This window comes from Micromys minutus, assembly GCF_963924665.1.
Source record: "Micromys minutus genome assembly, chromosome: 2".
Taxonomy (NCBI): Eukaryota; Metazoa; Chordata; class Mammalia; order Rodentia; family Muridae; genus Micromys; species Micromys minutus.
Window position 1 is genome coordinate 51,851,860 of NC_137971.1, and position 11,201 is coordinate 51,863,060.

At 49.1% G+C, this 11,201-nt stretch overlaps 3 protein-coding genes across 3 annotated transcripts; 1 reads left to right on the forward strand and 2 right to left on the reverse strand.

Moving 5' to 3' along the window:
* Window positions 1-119: 119 nt before the first annotated feature.
* LOC308418158 (sororin-like) lies at window positions 120-5,130 on the reverse strand (the record flags this gene model as incomplete). Its single annotated transcript, XM_080913520.1, has 6 exons — window positions 120-248; window positions 387-809; window positions 3,895-3,933; window positions 4,015-4,080; window positions 4,797-4,888; window positions 5,085-5,130. The coding sequence occupies 6 exons, from the start codon at window positions 5,128-5,130 to the stop codon at window positions 168-170; spliced, it is 747 nt and encodes a 248-aa protein (XP_080769646.1). The 3' UTR covers window positions 120-167.
* Window positions 5,131-5,354: 224 nt separating this feature from the next.
* ZFPL1 (zinc finger protein like 1) lies at window positions 5,355-9,300 on the forward strand. The gene is made up of 8 exons (XM_080913513.1): window positions 5,355-5,493; window positions 5,825-5,934; window positions 6,217-6,328; window positions 7,515-7,708; window positions 7,822-7,894; window positions 7,967-8,110; window positions 8,302-8,419; window positions 8,874-9,300. The coding sequence occupies exons 2-8, from the start codon at window positions 5,833-5,835 to the stop codon at window positions 9,058-9,060; spliced, it is 930 nt and encodes a 309-aa protein (XP_080769639.1). The 5' UTR covers window positions 5,355-5,493; window positions 5,825-5,832; the 3' UTR covers window positions 9,061-9,300.
* Window positions 9,301-9,379: 79 nt separating this feature from the next.
* TMEM262 (transmembrane protein 262) lies at window positions 9,380-9,936 on the reverse strand (the record flags this gene model as incomplete). The annotated part of the gene is made up of 3 exons (XM_080913530.1): window positions 9,380-9,456; window positions 9,560-9,659; window positions 9,763-9,936. 3 exons carry the CDS (start codon window positions 9,934-9,936, stop codon window positions 9,380-9,382), a joined length of 351 nt encoding a protein of 116 aa, XP_080769656.1.
* Window positions 9,937-11,201: the final 1,265 nt, after the last annotated feature.

Consider the following 11,201-nt stretch of genomic DNA (forward strand, 5'->3'; position numbering starts at 1 on the left):
GCAGTCCAGGGTAACTAGACACAATATGGTAAGAGGCCAGGAACACCTTTCTGGGTAATAAGGCGAGCAAAGAGGACTCCATATATTCTGTTCTACTCAAAGGGCACAGTATGTACATGAAGAGCCAGCCAGTTCACCCTACTCAATGATTGGCATCCCAGTTCATCTCATTCAATCAGAAGATCAAACTGCTCAGCAGCTTCAAATTCAGCATTCATGGCCATAGCCCACTTATCCAGCTCTGATTTCTGGTGGAAAGAAATGAAGGCACATGAGTGGGAAGAGCAGCCATGTTGGCCAGAGCACGTCACCCATACCTTTAGGCACTGACTTCCCTCCAGAGGCAGAGCTGTCTGGCCCTGCACACCCCCTGCTTGTTCACTCACCGGGATCTCAGGGACCTTCTTCTTTCGTTTCTCTTTCACAACTGGGGGAGAGATTCCAGGGAGTGTTCTATCTGGAACCAAGTGCTTCAAAGAAACCTTTGGGGTCTCAATTAACTTTGAACCCACAACAGGTGAGACTCCAGGCAAGTCTTCAGGTTCCTCAAAGCCAAAGGATCGGCGGCCAGGGGTGGAGGTTGAGGCATGACCGAGGGTCTGTAGCCGACTATACGACCGCCTGACTTTCTGAGACATTTCCAAATCTCTGGTGTCCAGCTCCTCTTCTCCAGAACCAGACTCAACCTTCTGAGTGTACAGCACAGGGGTGCTGGAGGGAGTGCCAGGGACACTACAAGTCTTGAAGAGGTCCTCTTTAGTGGGTTCCTTGAGCGGAGGGTTGTTTTCTTTTTCCAAGATAAAAGAGATCTGTATCAGGACAGGAGAAAAGTCTTATCAGCTAGGGGATTCATGATAGAAAGACTGCCTATGCCTGCAAGACACATCGGATTTCTGCTGTTTTTTTCTTTTTTTTATACTTCATGGCGTAAGGATGGTGCACAGGACCTTGTCCAAGTTCAGCAAATACTGTGTTGTGAAGTTCTATCCCCACTCCATGATAGACTTTAAGCAACAAACACAGCCATAGATAACACATGCCCACAATGTGCAAGCCCTGGTTCCATGCCCACTGTTAGGAAGAGAGAATCATATTGTTCCTGAGGAGTTGCACTTGTAAATAACCACCACTTGTTAGCTGACATAAAGTCTCAGCATAGCTAAACTGCCTTGGTGGCCTCCTAAGTACTTACTTTGCCTACATCCAGGCTCACCTGCTACATAACTGCTAAAGATTTCCCAAAAATGTTCCTCTGGCCAATTACCTACTGGTAACCATGGACTGTTTTTGGTACTATGAATACATCAAAGAAAACAAGAAGCCACTGGCACTTCAGTGCTTCTGTTGTAGCAATAAGAACACAATGAGGAAAGCTGGGCGGTAGCAGTAGGCACATGCCTTTAGCCCAGCAACTGGGAGGCAGAGGCAGGCAGATCTGAGTTGCAGGCCAACCAGAGATACAGAACAAAACTCCGGGGCAGGCTGGGATTGTAGTCTAAGAAGAGGGCACGAGCTATGGTTTGAAGGTGTGCTGCAGAGTTGTGTGGACATCTGGAGTAACTGTGTTCTAGGTAGTGGGTGGGAAGAGGAGATATAAAAGCCCCGAGGACAAGGTCTTTCAGTCAATGAATGAAAAAAGCCTGTGTGACTAGGTCAGTGTACTGGCTGGTTTTGTGTCAACTTGACACAAGCTGGAGTTATCACAGAGAAAGGAGCCTCAGTTGAGGAAATGCCTCCATGAGATCCAGCTGTAAGGCATTTTCTCAACTAGTGATCAAGGGGGGGAGGGCCAGCCAATTGTGGTTGGTGCCATCCCTGGGCTGGTAGACCTGGGTTCTATAAGAAAGAAGGCTGACCAAGCCATGGGAAGCAAGTCAGTAAGTGACATCTCTCCATGGCCTCTGCATCAGTTCCTCCTTCCTGACCTGCTTGAATTCCAGTCCTGACTTCTTCTGGTGATGAACAGTGATATGGAAGTGTAAGCTGAATAAACCTCTTCCTCCCCAACTTGCTTCTTGGTCATGTTTGTGCAGGAATAGAAACCCTGACTAAGACAGTCGGGAAATAATGATCTAGACCCTGAAGATGAAGAATAGAACAGAAGTCCTCTATGTATGTGGCCATCACAGGGCTTTGGCCCAATGCTAGTAGAGCCATGGCAAAAGCTGTTAACAGCAAAACCTTAGTCTGACGTGTACTTGAGGCTACTGGACTGGTTACTCATACCTCCACTCTCAGTTCAGATAGTTCCTCCTCAGGGAGGCTGTTCATACCGGAGACTCAGCCCAGTCCAGTCCAGCCCAGCCTTCCATCTGCAACTATGCTATCATGGCACAGCTATCTGAGGCTGGTCTGTTGGCTGGTTAATTCAGTCATGCCATCCAGACAGGGAAACTCCTTGAGGACCAGGTGCCACCAGCTGTCTAGCTAACTCTGCCGGTGCGCAGCATGAATAGCAGAATCCTGCACACTGGAGGCTCCCTGAATTGATAGACACGAAACCTGGCACCTAGTTTTCTGGAGGCCAAGACCTAGTAAAATAATAAAAGGACAAACTCAAGGACACTTGTGCTCTAATACAAGGAAGTCAGCAATATATTTCCTGGCCATAACCTCTGGAGAACCTTAATAAACGGATGTTAATCAGAAGAGGAATGACCCCGACCACTATTCATCATCTGCAGTCAGATTTTTTTTTTTTTTTTTTTTTTTTGAGACTCAGTCTCTCTATGTAGAGCAGGCTGGCCTTGAATGCAGAAGTTCCTGCTCTGAAGGTTATGGTTAGAGGGAAAAGACATCAAACATGTAAATAGGTACCTTACTAGATGTTGACAAACACTCCAGAGAAATGTCAATGATGGCAATGGAGAGATCAGAAGACCTCTGGGAGATGATGTGATAGGACACTCACCCCTACTATGATCTCAGTTGGACCCTCACCATCTTTACTGTCCCCCCTACCCCCTTGGTCCTAGGACTCCAGTGAAATCATTCACAGAAAAATCCTTCTATAATACTTCAATTTTATTGTCAGTACTTTGGTTAAAAGCTAGTTGGGAAGCCAGGCATGGTAATACATGTCTTGAATCCTAGCATTGTGGTGGGGGTTGAGAGGGAGTTTGAGGCCTGCCCGATCTACAAAGTTCTAGGACAGGGCTGTTATATAGAAAAGCAGTCTTGAACACTCCCCCCCACCCCAGCCGCACACATACAAAAAGATGGTTGAGACCATCTCACCAGCAGGGCGCCTGCTTAGTATGAACCTGGGATTGTGTCCTGAGATTGATCTCCAGCACCATACACATCAGAATAACAAGTCAAACCTGGCACTCTGCCTCAAGTCTGTAATCCCCAGCACACTGAGACCAAGAAAGGAAGGAAGGAAGGTAACCAAAGAGTGCCAAAGCTAGCCAGAGCAACATAACCTTGTTCAAAGAACAAAACATCACTGGGTGCACACCTGTAATTTTGGCACTTAGGAGATTTGAGAATCAGAAAATTCAAAACCAGCTTTAAGCACGTACTAAATAAATTCAGGGCCAGGCTTGGCCACATGTAACCCTGGAACTCACTCTGTAGATCAGGCTAGCCAATAAGTCAGCAGTCTGCCTGCCTCTGCCTGAGTGCTGGGATTAAAAGTGTGTACCACCACCCAGCAACTATTTCTAATATTTGAATCTATCTTTAGAGACTGATACAGCTGGATCTCTGAATGTGAAGCCAGTCTGGTCTATGTTAACTGCCAGTTCAGGAAACAGTGTTATACAGTGAGACAGACCTAAGCTAACCAGCCATGAAGTTGTTGCCTGGGCAAAAGTGAGTTTTTAATATGCCTATCCTTTAAGGCGAATGAGTTAAATCCTACACAAATAAACAGATAGAACTGAAACTCACCCTTGGACTCCTTCGAAGTGGTGTGTGGACATCTGGGACCTGTAGGGATAACAAAGGATCCGTCAAGAGCTAAGCCCAGTTTTGACATCTCACTCCCAAATCCCTCTGTCAGCCCCTCACCTCTACTGCATGAGCTACAATCTTCTTCAAGACGATGGCCTTTCTGACTGGGGCAGCTGGAGTTGTCTGAAAAAAAAATTATCCACGAGCTTTACATTAGTTCAAAACTCTCTAGTTCAGTGGAAAAGTAATTTGGGGTAGGGGGTGCTAAGAAAAGTTTTTTTTCACCTTCTACCCAAGAAGTTTCAGCATTGTTCTAAGTTTGTTATTTTGTTTAAGTTCTTGCCCTATGTTGGGCACCAACTATGGAAGCATTGGGGTTCTTTTACCACTTTGCTCCCAAATAACTGCAGGGCATTTCTTCCTTCCTCACCCCCCTTCTATCTCCTGAATAAATGACAGAGGTATTATTAGATGGCTGCTGGCACTATGCTGTGCAGGTTCTGAGCTACTGTAACCCTCGAAGGCTGCCTATCTTCCAGCCATACAGTCCTTTACCTGCATCTGAGCCTTGCCCTGACTCACTCTGGTCCAAGTGTGTCCTCATAACTGCTCATTCCTTTTGACTTCATGATGAAACCACCTGGTCCCTCCATGCTACCCCCCTCTCCTACTTGTCTCTGTGGTCTCTTTGGGACTTCTCACTGGGTTCGGATCTCCCCGCCTCCTCTGTCCTTCCTTGCACAGCCATAGGCTGATGAGCTCTTTATCAACCAATCAGAGATAGAAAACAGTGAGACAGGAAATACTTGACCTTGCTAGTCAGACTAGAAACCATAGAAATTAGCATCTGAATACACAGTGCACAAGAAACCCCAACACCTGAGGAACTAGGAACTCACCTTCGGCCAGATTTCAGGGAGCGTGTTCGGAATATCTGAGCCAGATTTCCGCTTGGACGACTTTGAAGATTTAGTAAGTAAAGTCCTGGGCCCTGGAAAGAAAAACATGTTTAATGATGAGCAAAACTTTGCTCGAAGAAAAGACAACCAAACGAAACAAGATGCTTGACGAGTTCAGAAAAGCAAAAGTCGTTTTCCAACTACCCCTTTTGGGGCGTCTCCCACCGGGAGCCAAGCTTTATTCTCCAAACAACCCGGCCCCACTGCTCCCGTGCCCCCTTCGCTCACCAGACCGCTGGGCGGCCCCTCCGGATCGTGTTCGCCGCTCCGACATGTTTGTGGTCGGGCCCCGTCTCCGCGGTCGCCGACGCCAGCTCGCGCCAAACGGGAAGTTTGTGTCTTCAAACGTTCAAATTACCCGCCTGGGCAGGGAGAAAGCGGAAGTGACACAAAGCAAGAGGCCGATCCCTTTGTCGTCACAGGTTTTACGTCTATCGTAAAGCAAAGGAGTGGCCTAGCGGCGATGTGGTGTCATCAACGTGCGCCGCACCCGGAAGAGACGTGGCAGCGGAGGGATAATCAGAGAGGCCCGGATCCGAACGGAGCGGAGCTGCCTCTACTGGAGTTGGTGAGCGCAGTTCCCGGCCTTCCGCGCTTTCCATTACCGTACGCACCCGTCGCGACCGGCATCGCAGAGGTTCGCTGACATCCAGAATGTGGTCTGACGGCTGGGGGCGGGTCAAGAGGGGGGTGGGGTCTTGGGGGCGGGGCTGGTGTTATTGGAGTTGCTGTGGGGAAGATTGGGCTAGGGCGTGGGTCTTGATGGGATGAGGGATCGGTCGTTTGTGGTACGATGTGTACAGGGGACGTGGCTTTACCCTTGGTGAGGCAGTATGCTAGAATTTGGTGTTGGGACTTTGTGTGGGACAGGACTGGGGGACTTAGAGGAAGAAACGAACTGGGTTGGTGAGAACAAAGTGGCAGCCACCAGAACCTGGGCTTCCTGCTAAGTGATTGCCTCTCCCTAGGATCGGTCATGGGACTTTGCAAGTGCCCCAAGAGGAAGGTGACGAACCTGTTCTGCTTCGAACACCGAGTTAATGTCTGCGAGCACTGCCTGGTAGCCAATCACGCCAAGGTGGGGCGTTTAGACCAGTATCAGTGTCTGAGCAGGGTGGGTGGACAGACAAGCTTGGCTACTTCCAAGTCCATGAGGGGCCCTATGCTAGACTGTAAGCTCCATAATGCAAGGACTTGGTGTATGATGTTCTCTGCTATGCCTTCAGTAGCTACTCAATAAGTGTGCATTGACTGAACAGATGAAATGAGTCTGTTGAGAGAAACAAGGCAGTTGGGTCTTGGAGTGGTATGCTCACCGTGGACCTGGGGCACCAGTTGTGACACCTCTCTCCCACTCCAGTGCATCGTGCAGTCCTACTTGCAGTGGCTACAAGATAGTGACTACAACCCCAATTGTCGCCTGTGCAACACACCCCTGGCCAGTCGGGAGACCACCCGTCTTGTCTGCTATGGTGAGACCTGGGAAAGGGTCGGGGCAGCTCCAGGATCCAGCTTGGAGTCTGGTTTGATAGCACCCTTCAAGCAGCAAGACAATGAGTCCCCCAAGCCTGGAGGGCAGAGCCTCAGATCCTGATTCTTTTAGGTACTGCTGTGTTTTATGAGCCCAGGCAAGCCTTTTCCCTTCCTAGGCATAGAATCTTCCCTAAAAGTTAAAGCTCCGACTTGCTGCTCTGCTAGGCTTGGGGAGCTAGAGATGACTGTGAGCTGTGGCTGTGGGCGAGATCCATCCATTTTAGAGGATGTTCCTGACTCTAAGACTGGACTGAGAGGAAGCTACCCACATTATAGTTAGCTAGGAGTAGTAGTCACAGCCTAATACAAAAGCCTCAGCTTAAGTTTTTCAAGGGGCTGGCCCAAAGGGGACAGCTTCACCTGTATTTCTCTATGGGAAATTATGTGTCCATTCATACAAATGTTTACCTTGGTTAGTACTTGTGGGCGAGTAGATGGGTAATGAGTGTATGTGAGCATGCTTTGCATGGAATGCATGATGACATGAAGGTAGGGGGTGAGTATCGGGACATAAGTGTACAGATGTGTACATCTTCCATGTATGACTCCTAGTGTACAATGAGGGGATGGCTCTTGAGTTTGCTTGTGTATTTATAAGCACACGTGTATTTGTGCCTCTACATACCTGCATATATCTGTTTCTGGGAAGTTTTTCTGAAAGTTTTTTTTTTTTTTTTTTTTTTTTTTTTTTGAGATTGGGATTTCATGGGGCTGATCTTGAAATCTTAATACTCCTGTCTTCACTTCCCAAGTGCTAGGATTATAGGCACTGCAACCACACCCAGCCTGAAACTATGGTTGTGTAGTCATTAGCCCAAGGAGTATAATGATGTTAGGCCAGAGAAGACTCTTGAAAAGGTAGAAGGCATTTTCTTCCCAGTCACACCTTCTCATGGGCTGGCCAAATTGGTAGACTCTACCTTGATTTGGTTCAGTGGTGCTAGCAAGAAGCCTTAGGGACCTGAAATGGGGAGAAAAGGACCAGTCCTGGGCATCCACACATATGTCCAAAATTCATTCCTGCAGTAAGCTGGGCCTCAGGGGTATGGGATTGCTAAGCCAAGGAGAAGAGCTCAAAGAATTGCCTCTCTTATGTCTGTCCTTTCTTATTTCATGGGTCCTAAGATCTCTTTCACTGGGCCTGTATCAATGAACGAGCTGCCCAGCTTCCACGAAACACAGCGCCTGCAGGCTACCAGTGCCCCAGCTGTAACGGCCCCATCTTCCCCCCAGCCAACCTAGCTGGCCCAGTGGCTTCAGCACTGAGAGAAAAGCTAGCCACAGTCAACTGGGCCCGGGCAGGACTGGGCCTCCCTCTGGTGAGAGTCTCTCTGTCTGTCTGACCATCTGTTTGTGCCGGCCTCTCCTGAGGCAGACTGGATGGGTTAGCAGCAGGAGTAGACAGGCTACTGACTTAGATTCCTTCCTGCAGATCGATGAGATGATCAGCCCAGAGCCCGAGCCCCTCAATTCTTCAGACTTCTCTGACTGGTCCAGCTTTAATGGTAAGTGGTGGTCTCCATCTGCTGTCTGAACCTTGCCCCCCTGCTCAACTGAGAGTTCCTCTCTTTCCACAGCCACTACAACCCCTATGCAAGAGGAGAGAGAGAGCACTGCTGTTGCCCCTGCTTTCTACAGCCAGGTTGCCCGCCCTCCTTCCCCAAGCCATCCTGAGCAGCACACAGTCATACACATGGGCAGCACTGAGGCCCCGACACATGGTGAGCCGGGCAGAACAGAAGACAGTGGGTGATTTGGGTGGGGTGAGCTCCATGTTCAGATGTTGCCTCCCCACAGTTCCTAAAGTACTCTGTTAGATTGGAGAGGGCCGGAGAACCTTCATACTGCCTCCACCCATGCCACAGGGTCAGTTTGTCTGAGCCTGTTGATGCTGGTGTCTCCATCTCTACAGCCCCAAGGAAAGTGTATGACACACGGGATGATGACCGGACAGCAGGTGTTCATGGAGATTGTGATGATGACAAATACCGCCGCCGGCCTGCTCTGGGCTGGCTGGCCCAACTGCTCAGGTACACAGAGACACAAGGGTTCCCATTTTTCTGTGTCAGAAAGGAGAGACCCCACAATGGAAAATTTGATGACAGTGGAACTTGTTCTGGGGACTAACAACACTCGGTACTGGGGCCACAGTGAGGCCCTGGCTTGACAGGCAGCTTTAGTGTGTTGTGTTCTCCCCAGGGACTCTGCCTTTTCCTCCTATAGGAGGTTTGGACTTAGGCTTCCAGGCCCCTTCTTGCTGGGTTGCCACCTGATTTTTTTCTGTCCCTCATGTTTAACATATTCAGGCTTCCAGGACGATTTGTATTCCACTAATTGAAGCTTCATAATAATCCTATGTGATGCTGAATACAGGAGCACAGGGTAATCAGTCCTAGTCCACAAAGGTAGTGACTAAGGCTTCTTTCTCTCTGTGCCATGGCATGGACCCAGGACCTGACTTGACTTTTCTTTCATTCCTCTTAGGAGCCGGGCTGGGTCCCGGAAGCGGCCACTGACTCTGCTCCAGCGGGCAGGGCTGCTGCTCCTGTTGGGGCTGCTAGGCTTCCTGGCACTCCTCGCCCTTATGTCTCGACTTGGCCGGGCTGCAGCAGACAGTGATCCTAATCTGGACCCGCTTATGAACCCTCACATCCGTGTAGGTCCTTCCTGAGCCCTTACTTATGTTTGAGCCAGCTTAGGACCTTGAGTCCTAGGGAGAAAAGGTGGGAAGTCTTGAGGGCTTTACTCTTCTCCCTCAGTCCTGAGACACTAAGACCCCCTGGGCCAAGTCAATTGGAGGCTGAAGCTGCAAGGCTAGGTCTGAAGCCCTTTTGATCAAATTGGTGTTTACCTGCTTGCCTCTGGGTCTCCATCCTCCTACTTCAGCCCTCAAAGGAGCAGACAGGTGCAAATAAACAGCAGACTTTATTAAAACATCTGAAGCAGCTTTTTCCATCTCCCTTCTTAGTTCTGCCCCCAGTCCCCAGGCCTCAGTGTCTCTCCTCTCGGTAATTGATGGCCAGAAACTCCAGGGACAGGCGGTTGAAGAACATGGCTCCATTGAGGACTGGGTAGAGGAAAGAGCCCATCAGCTCAACATTTTTGTGCCCTCCTTGCCATGTCTCAGGGTTTCAAAACTCCCCCTCCTTGTAGGACACCTCTCCACTCACTCAGGATGATCAAAGAAAAGCATCTAAGAAACTTGTCACCGGTCATCTCTGCGTAGAGTGACCCCATGGCAGCCCAGCCGATGCTGATCACCTGGGAGAACTGGGAGACCAATCTAATGGGAAGGTGGCCCCCTGACATAACAAACACTCCCATCAGTCCCTTGATTTTCCCAGCCAGCCCTTGAGCCCCACTCCAGACCTACTATCAGTACAACCGTGTAACGGAAGCTCATGCGGTCATAGTGGTGGATGACACAGAAGTTGTGAACATCACTAGCAAAGACACCCATGTGTATGAAGAAGAGGATGAGCGCGGCTACAGTGAGCATCAGGCCTGGAGGGAAGCACAGCACAGCGATACGGTCCCGCCACCGCATCCTGGTCAAACCTGTTCAAGTCAGACCCAGGAACTGGAGCAAGTGGTCACTGTCCAGGGCCAGCAAAATCCTGCCATGCTAGGGTGTTCTGTCAGAAACAGCAGTATATTCCAGAGTGAGGAAGGCATTGGAGAGGGCAAGGTTCTAGAATGTAGCCTGATTCCAACAAATAGAATGTGTCTGGGTATTGAGGATGTTCCATTGTGGAGGGGTGGGCAAAATGTGCTGAGTGGCAGGAGCCTATGATATAAAAAGGGGGACAGCAGCCCACACAATTCCATCCTTTGCACTTTGTGGGTAACTCAGTATTCCCACAGGACACTGTACAGGGAACAGGTCAGGCTCAGGTGGAGGGGCATGTCCCAGCTCCACAAAGTCCAGCAGTTGTTTAGGGCCTAAATGAATAGCTGAAGGCTTTTCCAAGCAAAGGAAGTCTTTGGTCACATCCTAGGCTCTAGTTGAAACACCGGAGTTAACACAGCTTGTTACCACAAACTTCATTGAGCAGAGCAGGAAATGAGTCTAAATTGTCCTTTTCTTTAGAGAGTATTCTGGGATGACTACATACTAATTCTCCCAACCCCAGCAAATCTATCTTCCTCTACTCAGTTCTGGCCACCAGACTTCACAGAAAATGAGAAACAGCAAAATGTAGTCTTCCCTCTGGCCAGCCTTGTCTAAGTTCTTTCGTGTTCCAGGTGCTTCTTGTCACCTGGATCCTGTGCTTTCCCTCCCTTGTCTGCGTGCAGTGCCGGGGCCTTCGTATCTTCCAAGGCCCATGTATTTTTATACCTGTGTTTGTTTGTTTTTGAGACAATGCCTCACTAGGCAGCCCTGTTTATCTTGGGACTCATTTTTGTAGACCAGGATGGCCTCGAACTCACAGAGATTTACTGCCTAGATCAAAGGATTGTGCCACCATGCCCAGCCTCGTTTATTTTAGTGTGGGTGAAGTAAGAGTGTTCAAATTGCCACATGCATATGTAATAGAGGACAACTTTCAGGAATCCACTCTTGACTGCTGAGTCATCTCTCCAGCCCTTTTGTTTATTCAGCCTTTGGGACAATTTTCATGTAGCCAGGCTGTTTCAAACTTAGAAGGATGACCTTGACCTTCTGATCTTCTCCCCCCAATGTTCTAGGCAGGTGCACATAATTGTGCCTGGTCTTTTTATTTTTCTGTATGAGTATTTTGCCTGCATGTACATTCCTTACATTCCTGCTTCCCCAGGGTGTTACAGTGTAACAGACATTGGGAACTGAAC

Bases quoted from the DNA above. Each gene is read 5' to 3' on its own strand.
- ZFPL1 (XM_080913513.1), top strand. From the start codon at position 5,833: ATGGGACTTTGCAAGTGCCCCAAGAGGAAGGTGACGAACCTGTTCTGC. The intron at 8,111-8,301 runs GTGAGCCGGGCA...CCATCTCTACAG, and splicing joins CACTGAGGCCCCGACACATG to CCCCAAGGAAAGTGTATGAC. The intron at 8,420-8,873 runs GTACACAGAGAC...CATTCCTCTTAG, and splicing joins TGGCTGGCCCAACTGCTCAG to GAGCCGGGCTGGGTCCCGGA.